Consider the following 10,736-nt stretch of genomic DNA (forward strand, 5'->3'; position numbering starts at 1 on the left):
CTCGAATACCCATAAATTTTAAAATATCTATAAATTTATTTTAAACAGATATATGCATAGATAACATCCGGATAGCCATATTCAACTTGAGTCGTTGCCATCCATAATACTGAGAATAATTTCAGCTTTATATAATTTATTTGCTTAATTCTTGAACACAGCTTATCATCCTATAATTGACAAACTCAATAACTAATTGTTTTAACTCTGCATTTGAGATATTATTCCAAAGTTCAATGATATTTGAAGGGTAAAGAAATCCATAGTTTTCATGGTTACTACTTGCCATCATCACAAAGCACAAAAGTTAAAAAAAGATGGGTGCTGCCATGTTGGTGAGAATGTATATATATGCATGCTAGTTTCAAGACAGAGAGCTGTCATACAAAATAACTTCATCTACGCTTCACAATACCCATATTACAAACAGATGAGTCTGGATGGAGAATGTTATCTTTAAGTGGCTCTACAAAGCCCATGTTAGCCTTCACCAACAGATCACCTTCATGGCACATATTCCTCCTTCCTATGCTATCATTTCCTTTGATGGAGGATGCCTTGGTTGAATCTTCATCAAAACTCATCAAATCCTTCAATTGGTCATCATAGTACTTACCTGGTTTTGTTACCTCACCACTATTGCAGGCATCTAAATCTAACAAAGACACGGACTCCAGATGTGGCCTTGGAGCTACTATGTTTATTCTAATTCTAGACAAGCAAACAAAATATGAGAGGCTCAATCTCCAAAACCTCACCAAGATCGTGTAAACAGAGGAGCAACTACAACTAGCAATTGCGCTTTTGGCACCGTAGAAGAGCATCGGAACTAGCTTCCCCAGACTGGTTAGGCAATGCTTCCATGTCTCTTTGCAATGGCAAGAATTGGGGCCTTTCTGTCTACACAGTTCAGTCGGAGAATGTGTAAGTAATTTTACTCTTTCACCACGTAACATCTTAACAAGTTGAGAGGAACTTACATTAGAGATGATGTAAGGGCGCACTGCAAACCCAATTACTATGCCAAGTAAACATGAAAGTCCTAATCCTAGAGTCCAAGTCATAACTGCACCTAGCCCTAAACAAAACAAGAAAAATCCTTCAGTAAAACAGTTATGAATGACGGTAGTTGAATTTTAATAGAAAATAGGTATGGGCATGATAAATAATTAAACTACCCATTTTTATAATGCTTTGAGAGTTGAAGCAGCAAATACAGTAAAATTACCCCTAACAAAATCAAATATGTAGAAGAGAGAAGTTTCAGTGAAGGTTGTTTTTGGAGTTGGGGGAGTTAAGAGATGCCCACTTGTTTGCCTAAATGCATGGAGGAAAATCCCATCTTTCACCTAATTTACTATTCCCGTATTAAGGCTAAGAATGTCAAGCAGTAACTTCATTTGTATAACTAAAGTTCTGAAATAATTGATGATGCTGTGACTTACATTCTCTCTAGGAGTCAACTATAGAGAGGAGGTGTCTACAATTCCTTATTCTTTATTTAGTTTTTCATTCTCTCTTTCTCTTCCTTCCACTTCTTATACCTCAAAAGTGGAATGTACACTAATCATTTTATAAAAACCAAAACCATAAAAATGTGACAAAAACAAACACACATGCCCCAAATTTAAAATCTCACCAGATCTAGAACCAAAGGTGCAATCCTCTTCCTTCAAACTAATCTGGCGGACTAATCGATGCATGTGATCTGACACCAGCAAAGCACACATCCCCGGAATGAAGGTCAGGTCAAAATCCTTTGAAAATGATGCATTAAGTGCAGGGACATCCTTTGAGGTCGACTTTTCTGAGAACTCTCCTCCAGCAATTGTGGTCACACCTAGTCAAGACGAAATTAGACAGAAAGAATGTTCAACATTTCCTGATAACACAACTCACCTAATTCACCATCCAAACCATGCATGTTAAAAAAATCATTAAGCCATTTTTTAGCAAGAGTGAAAACTGGAGGACCACCAGCCACCGCTCTCAACAATTCACAGACTTAGTTTCATGCAACTATGAATTTTACTCAATCTCTCTCGTCCCGTACAATAGTAGATTTGACTCTTTTAAAGTAAGCAACTCAGTTAAGAAACTAAAGCAAATAATGTCAGTCGTAGTTGAAAAACCAATTGTTGATATTTCAACAAATTCATGATTTGTTATGCCTTTTCATGAAATATTGAAAAACTAAAATGACTGACTTTAAATGAGTTAAATCCTACATCTATATATCGAAGCAGAATAGATACATTTCAAATTAACATCATGAAGTCCAAGATACTTTCACGGTGCTAAAGACAAACGTTGAGGAGTCTTTACAACACACCAACCAACACATTCCTCATATCACATCTTCTTTGCTAATGGTTAAAATTGATTACAAACTGCAAAAAATCATACTCGTTAAATATAATAAGTCATCAAATTTTATGATTTTCAATAAATTTATAGTTAGTAATAAAGAATATATTAAAAAAAGTGTGTTGCTGACATTTCTATGCAAACTCTAGATGCAACAAAAAAAGTTATGGAAATATACAAAGCATACCCTTGGCACTAATTTTCCTTATTGCACGGTTGTTCTTGTCAGCCACATACACATTCCCTCTAAGATCAAAAGCAAAGCTTCCGGGTTTATCAAACCGAGCAGAACCAACGTCCCCATCCAAATACCCCACAGAACCATCTCCTGAAAGCCTCGTGAAAACGATTTCTGCCACAGAATAACGACTAATAACCACAAAAATAAAGAAAAAATCGAAACTTTGGCACCCCCAGAAGACAAAAACAGGAGGGAAAGAACCTTGGGAAATGGGGAATTGCGCGGTGTAGAAAGTGCTGTTAATAGAATCGAGAAGGATGAGATCGGAAGAAAAGGGTCGTTGAAGGACGATTGAAGGGAATATGTGAGGCTTGTTGCCGTCGAATAAGGTGGTGATGGTGTAACCGTCTTCCGCGACGACGACATCTTTGGCCTTAACTGAAAAATGGAATTGGAAGGGAAAGGAAGAGCAAGAGAAAATGTTACCGTGTGAAAGGAGGAAGAGGGTGAGTGTGAGTAAGATGGAGTGAGCCATGACTATCAATTTGCTGCAACGCCAAGCAGAAGTGTAAGTGGTTAATTATATATGTAGTATAATAATAGTACTGGAAAGGGTTCCTTGTGGGCGAAGTAGTTTACAGGAAAACAAAAAGTATAGCATTTTTGTGAGTTGCAACTTGACCCAATAATCTATTTCCCCTCTGATGAGTGCAACTGCAACTCACTCCAAGTTAAGTTTTTTACTAATATAATTGAATTCTTTTTGTTAAATTTTAGTAAGTATTCTGATGAGTGGATACATTTGTAAGTATCCACGTCAAATATATTCATGTGGCAAGTACACTCCCATATTAATGACAATAATACTTTGTACTCGTTCTGTACTAAATTTAAAATTAAAATTTGGTAGTCGATACTTTCCAACTCAATAGTCTAAACAACGTAGATGAATATATTTCTCTTTTTAGTTTTACTCCGATGAGGATGATGAATCCAGTGAAGAGGATTTTATGGAAAAGTCTAAATTAGCATAGGGTTGCAGGATTATATGTTTTAAGTCTGATAGGTTGTAGTTTCTATTGTGATTGTCATGCTATTTTGATGTCTTATTTTGTAATGGTTGGCATTATATGCCACTTTGTTGTTGTTACCATCTGATTGTACTTTATGGATTGATAATCAATGAAATCAAATTTTATGTTAATTCAATCTATGGATTGATGTTTATATCTATGATTAAGTGAAACTGATTGATGAGATTGATTACACTATGAGTGTATGCAATGTGTTACATTTTACTGTTACATTTATATATTTGCATACTCATACATTACATGTGATAATTTGTAACATTTCAAAAAATTTTTCCCTAAAAAAAATCAAAATTTAAAATATATAATTACGGTAACACCCCAAATCTCAAGCTCAAATCTATACAAAAGTTTACAGCTCAAACTTAACATTAAAGATAACATTGAATCCTTCTAATACATTCTTCCATCTTTTCCTGCACTTGCGCCAGATCACATGACATTCCTTCATTTGCTCCCGTATAACAAAAACGTTATACGATCATCGCAAAAATATGATTTTCCAATACATGCACAAATAAGTAAGGGTGAGCTAACATGCAATATAACATTTATAAAGTATGCATGAATGCTTTGATATAAACATCATATAATATTTAGGTTAGACATCCCCATATACCATTATACCAAAATTTCTACTAGACACTCATACGGATGATACATTGATGAGCTACTGGACAAAGCTATTTCCCAAACATTCTAAGACCGGATACTATTTGGACGGACGCTATCTGCCGAACACCATCTGCCGAGCGCTATCCGCCGAATGCTATCTAATGAATACTATTAGGCTGAATCCGATTTGAACGAACGCTAGGGATCATATACAATTGAGCCGAACGCTAAACTCAGAAAACCATAATGACCGAACACTCTCATAATGAACATTGAGATCAAACACTAGGCCGAACGCTAGAAATCGAACGCCAGATCGAATACTATAAGGCCGAACATTATTTTCTTAAACTTCACCGAAACGAACGCTAACTCCACGAGCTTCCTATTTATCGAATACTGATTGCACGAACGTTAAGATTGATCACTTAGGCTCGACACTAGACACCAAACGCTATTAGACCGGATACCATTAGGTCGCACCCCAAGAGACCGAATGTTAAGTAAGATCAAACACTTAGACTTCACGCTGAGACCGTGCACTCTACTAGAACAATTACTATTATTTTGAACACTATTCAAACGATCGCTCAAAGATCAAGCCTCGCGCACCACAGATTAAGTACCATTCGAACGAACGCTTAATTGATCACTTTACTGGATTTAACACTATCTGAGGGTAACCTCATCGAGGCCCGATGTTCCCTACATACGACCACTAACCGTTAACAATCCTTATCTAAGACAAGCGTCATCCAAACCGAGCACTACCTATGAATGATCACTGCCTGAATCATGCATCATCACGACTAATCACTATTTATTAATCGATCGCTACCTCAACGAATATCAAGGCCGGTCACTCCCCATAAATGATTGCAACCTCAGAGCAACATTACCAATAAGGATCATTCTCTAAGAACCATCGCTACGAGACAGAACACTAGAATAAAGAACGCTTGAGTATGGGTTAAACGCCTAGAGTACTCTACTGAACACCTCAGTACTGACCGAACGTAATCAAACTAAACCACAGGGTACCAAAATACGACCAGACACTAGCTACCTGAGAACAACTAACATCAAGATCAACCGTTACCTAATAACGCCTGCTACCCGAAAGTAAATAATACCAAGACCGAACGTCACTAATAATAACGCACGCTACTACCTATAGACCCAACCAATTTTACTTCCAGTCTCTCTCGAAGAATTATTCCAAATTCAGCTTTATTTGCACTACCATTTCTCCCGTACCAGCACGATCATCACGGGTGAAAACCACAGCCACAACATGCAAGATGAAAGCCAGAAGTATCACATCATAACCCATTACATATACTATAACAATTCCCATGATAAATCGACCCACATGACGCTGCAGGCTAGTCTTTCATAAACTAATGTCGTTTACTTGTAATTCGTCGTCATAACCTACTCTCAATAACAGGCGACCCGAGCCGTCTTCCATCGCGACTTCAGACCTATCTCCCCGACTCCTCAAGGACTAACGAGTAAAAACATCGATACTACGCGTAACGATGCACTATACTCAACACGAGCCGAAGTCATTGGGCGAGACATTCACCTCCTCGCACAGAAGAAGGTGACACTCGAATCTCAGTCTCACGCGTGAGACTAGCAAAAATGCTCAAAAGACAGACGAAGTTACAAGTAAATAACATAGTGTATGTACCACCTCCAACAGAATAAACGTGCTCAATCACGAATTCATACATATTCTCAATAATATGTATAAATAAATCAATATTGGATCAAGGAAATAACCAACAATTCTCAATAATTGTTTGAAAATACTCCCGCGGATTCATACATTATAGTCGAACGCTATTTCCAACTCTGATGTTGTCTGAACGAACGTTCAGGGATCAATCATCATCAAGGCTGAACGCTGCCGATGAACACCAAACCTTATTAACCGAGCTCCAAGGACGAACGCTCGAGATCAAGTCTAGTCGTACGTTAACTCTGACGAGTACTTCCCGAGGATAAACGAACGCTCACATTCACAATTAAACCAAGGTCGAACGTCCAAGATCCAAACCGAACGCTTAAAACTGAACGCTCAAGATTGTTACCCAAGAATTTCAAGTTAAGAACGAACGCTTATACTCACTAATAACTCAATACCGAACACTCAAACCAAACCCCATTAATCCAGACACGATTAGAACGAACGTTCTGATATTTAGTCGAACCACTAAGTCACTTTGCCGAACGTCATTAAAAGAGGCCTGACCGAACGACATAAATCAACAGCTAACCGAACGGTGCTAAAAATCAAAACTTAACCGATCAGCCGAAACTAACGACCGAACGCTCATTAGTCACTAATACCCCAAGGCCGATCGTTCAAGATTCAAAACTTAAGAATAAGCAACTTAAAAAACCGAACGCTCACTTATACCCAAAAACCGAACGTTCAGGATTCAAACCTAAAATTCTATTTTTAAGAACGAACGACTGCAATCACTAATACTCAATACCGAACGCCCAAGATTACTTCTTGTGGATGCCAATTTAGGGACGGATGCTCAAGTTGAAACCTGGATTACCAATTGCTAACGTACGCTCACAATCTGTACAATAAGAATAATAAACTAAGTACGGACGCTTAACATCTCTAATACCGAACACTCAAAATAAACACTATTAATCCAGATACCATTAGGACGAACGTTTTGATTCTTGATCGAACCCCTATTTCACTTTACCAAACACCTAAAGTATTGGACGATCGTCTAGAATCCTGGCCGAACGATTTAATCGAACAGTGTTAAATTCACACTTAACCGGACACTATCAATTTAGGTTTCAACCGAACGCTATTAAAATAAGCCTTGACCGAACGCTAATATCACTATTGCAAACCAAGGACGAACGCTAATGCTCGCTAGCTTAAAATGACCGAACGTTCCAAAACTGGCTGACCTTGGTTGAGCACTATACGGACGAACGTTCTAAGTTGGCTGATTCGGGCGGACGCTCAGAACAATTACCGAACGTTCAGAAATTGGTCGACCACTATTTGGTCGAGCACTGTTGGAACGAACGTCCAATTTTGACTCACCAAAATTGGACGTACGCGCGTTCTGCAGGATTCTGCAGAAATCGCACCAGATTCCAGAGAAAGCCCAGAAACCCCATTTTCATCCCCCCTTCTTCCCAGATTTGCATCAAATACAAATTATTTCAACAATTAATGAAATAAATCAAACTCCCCTTACCTCTTGAAGACTTCCTTTGTAAATTTTGGGATCTATCTCCTCCCAGACGTGCAGATCAAGATCTCCTTGCAACCTCACAGTTCTTCACTTCCTCTCCTAGATCTTGCTGCAAGGACTCCACTCTCACCAGCTGCCCAACCCAGATCCTCCTCTCAGCCCTTCTGAAGTTGGTACAGGTTCCCATGGGTGCTCTTTTGAATGGTTGAAAATGGAAGGAAGGGCTCCCTTCCTCTGGCTGCTCTCCCCTCACGACCAAAAATGAGCCCCTCTCCTTTTCTAAGCTTCCAGACTTATGCATCTCTAATTATTGCATCCCAATAATTCAAAAGGTGGGTGACCACCGTGTCCCCACCACTCCTAAAAAAATACGGGTCTTACAATAATTCCTGTAATACATTGATTCTAAAATGTTTGATCTGGATAGACCATGAAAGGTTTTACAAGAACATTGCTTGCTGACTGTGTCAATCTGAGAAATCAACAAAGTGTTACAGTAAGAAGTCGATTATAACTATGATCAAATCGATTGAGTTTCGACATTGGTTCGAAGTTTCCAAACTTGGAATATCTATTATCTTTAAACCTTGTTTTATATTATGATTGAATGTTTATTATGCTTATATCTCTATGCTTATCCGTTGTATCTATGTTTTGAGATGATAAAAGATTAAACTGTGTTTGATTATTGAAATTGTATCAATTATGCTCTGTTTATACTGTTATACATGTGCTCTGATACAATGCTGGAATATGTTATTACATGCTCTGATATATACTCTGATTGTACTGCATTGTGCATGTGATTTGAGATTAATACATGCATAATGACAAGGGGAGCATTGCATATTATTAATATATCTCACATGTTTTCATTTAAGGGGAGGAAATCTTAAAATCATGTGAATATTAATGACAGGGAAGCATCATAATCTGTTTTGATTATTATATTTAATGCATCTTAAGATTGTTGATTATCTATGTATCAATTACAATGTGTTTACCTTTTTTGCTAATGCCCAAAGGGGGAGAATTATGATAATTTTGAAATTGAAGATAATTTGTATGATTTATGCAACATGGTTGTTTATCATGGTTATGCATCATCAAAAAAGGGGGAAATTGTTGAGATTGTTGATAGGGGGAGCACATGTTTTGCTTAACCCAATCTCAGAAATATCTGTTTTTTATTATGACAACACATAATTAATAACACATGTATATTCTGTGTTATATGTTCTATGTTTACATGTTATATGATGATCTTTACTGTGTTAAATTTGTGTGAGCATATATGAGAACATGATTGTGTTGTTCATTGCATATCACTCTGTTAAATATGTGATTTTATATATGTATGCATGACATATGTTTTTGGAAAAGGAAAACCACATGCACTTTAGTTGAACTTTAAATATGTGGCAAAATAGTAGTTTTAAGTCGATTACATTAAGGGGTGAATCGATTAAAACTCGTGTGTTTGCACATAATCTTTTCAAGTGTGCTATGAGATTTTTCAAGAAGAAAAGTTTTCAAAACTGTGCTAAGTAATGTTGCTTAATCGATTGCATGTGATTTGTATTCGACTAAGTTGGTTGATGTTTTGAAAATCTGTTAAATGCTTGTCACAACTAACATAACGATCATATTTTTAATTGTGTTGACCAAGCATTAAATGATAGTCGATTGCATTAATTGTACATTCAATTAATTGATATGATTGGTGCTAAACTGTTATAAATGAATAATGTATTCGATTACGTTAGTAGAAAATTCGATTAAAATGCGTCTGATATGTGTTTAACTCTAAATTGACGCTGATTTGAATTCTGTAAGAACTTTTGTGATTCTAACACTTTCATATTTTTACATAAAGCTGTGTGATCTTACAGAGAAGGGAAAAGCTCCAAGAATCAAGATTGACCGTGGTGATCAAGGATTCTAAGATTTGTTGAGGAGCAAGACTTGTAGTGTTTCAAACGTTTGATCAATCTGCACATTTAGGTGTTTACTGTGTGATCAGGATTTGCAATCTTTTGAAGATTGGCTTGGTTTTCCTGTTGTGAAAACAAGAAGAAGAAAAATGTTGTTCTTGACTTTGAGGGTGCCTCAAAGGGTTAGACAGCAGAAGAGGGTGTTCTTGCTGCTGGTCTTGTTGTTTACTGCCTATATTACATTAGAGGGTTAGAGATGTGTTTTATATTTTTGACGTGAGGTCTTTATAAAAACCTTGTTGTAAAAATCTTGATCTTTATAGTGCATTTGCTTCGTGTGGTTGGAAGGACACTGGATGTAGGCTTGGCCGAACCAGTATAAAAACACAGTGTTTGAATTTTCTTATCCCTACTCTCTTTTATTCATTCGATTAAGTTCTTTGCATATTCAATTAAGTTTCTATTGCATTGCTAATCATTTACCTTTCGATTCAAGAAAAGTGTAAAGGCATCACATTTTGTGAAAAAGATTTTAAAAGCTTTTCTTTTTACAGTTCACCAATTCACCCCCTCCCCCTCTTGGTGTGAGAAATTGAGCTATTCTATTTTAACACATTTTTAGGCTCTGATTACACAATGCCAAAGTTGTGCAAGGGGGCACAAGTTCACCTGTTATCGATTACACCCCTACTGTAATTGATTACATGAATTGTAAATGGGGAAAAACTCTCTGGTAATTGATAAACTTTTTGTAATCGCTTACAAGAAGTGTAAATAGAGATAAACTTTTTGTAATCGCTTACCAAAGTTTTGTAATAGCAAAAAACCCTATCGTAATCGATCATAGGCTTCTGGTAATCGATTACCAAAGACTTTTAGTGTTAAAACAAAGAGTTTTTGTGCTTCTTCATTTGTGATAAATCCTATTTGTTTACCCTTTATATCACATTAAGATATATTGACATAATTATTGACCCTTTTTGTGTTATTGTTTATTGCAATCCTTCTTTTTCTTAATTTTTTAGGATAATTTTATGAAATTGTTGAAAGTAGATACACATTTTTTAGTGGATAGATTTTGTAATTGGTATATAATTGTAAGAGGTATAATTTTTTTAGAGTAAAAAGAAATTAAAAGCATAAAAGAAAGTGATAAACAAAATAGAAACTATTTTATTAAATCATAAATTGATTACAAGAACATAAAAATAAAACTAAAAAAGAATACAATAAAATAAAAATCTAAGAAGATCCTGCTGGTGGACCAAAATGACGATGAAGATAATCGATGTCTTATTTTAGA

The 10,736-nt window shown here is 36.4% G+C and overlaps 1 protein-coding gene across 1 annotated transcript; it reads right to left on the reverse strand.

Annotated features, from left to right (window-relative positions):
• Positions 1 to 310: 310 nt before the first annotated feature.
• Positions 311 to 3,249, reverse strand: LOC108321412 (uncharacterized). Its single transcript, XM_017553158.2, has 5 exons — positions 2,810 to 3,249; positions 2,555 to 2,719; positions 1,640 to 1,840; positions 981 to 1,078; positions 311 to 896 (listed from the first exon to the last, which is right to left on the reverse strand). Exons 1-5 carry the CDS (start codon positions 3,081 to 3,083, stop codon positions 396 to 398), a joined length of 1,239 nt encoding a protein of 412 aa, XP_017408647.1. The 5' UTR covers positions 3,084 to 3,249; the 3' UTR covers positions 311 to 395.
• Positions 3,250 to 10,736: the final 7,487 nt, after the last annotated feature.

This window comes from Vigna angularis, chromosome 1, assembly GCF_016808095.1.
Source record: "Vigna angularis cultivar LongXiaoDou No.4 chromosome 1, ASM1680809v1, whole genome shotgun sequence".
NCBI lineage: Eukaryota > Viridiplantae > Streptophyta > Magnoliopsida > Fabales > Fabaceae > Vigna > Vigna angularis.

What these genes read in the sequence shown, in the direction of transcription:
- LOC108321412 (XM_017553158.2), bottom strand. Translation starts at nt 3,083, where the DNA reads ATGGCTCACTCCATCTTACTCACACTCACCCTCTTCCTCCTTTCACAC. An exon ending in CACCTTTGGTTCTAGATCTG is followed by an intron (nt 1,079 to 1,639) that starts GTGAGATTTTAA and finishes TGTTTTGTTTAG; the next exon opens with GGCTAGGTGCAGTTATGACT. An exon ending in GCCCTTACATCATCTCTAAT is followed by an intron (nt 897 to 980) that starts GTAAGTTCCTCT and finishes CTGTGTAGACAG; the next exon opens with AAAGGCCCCAATTCTTGCCA.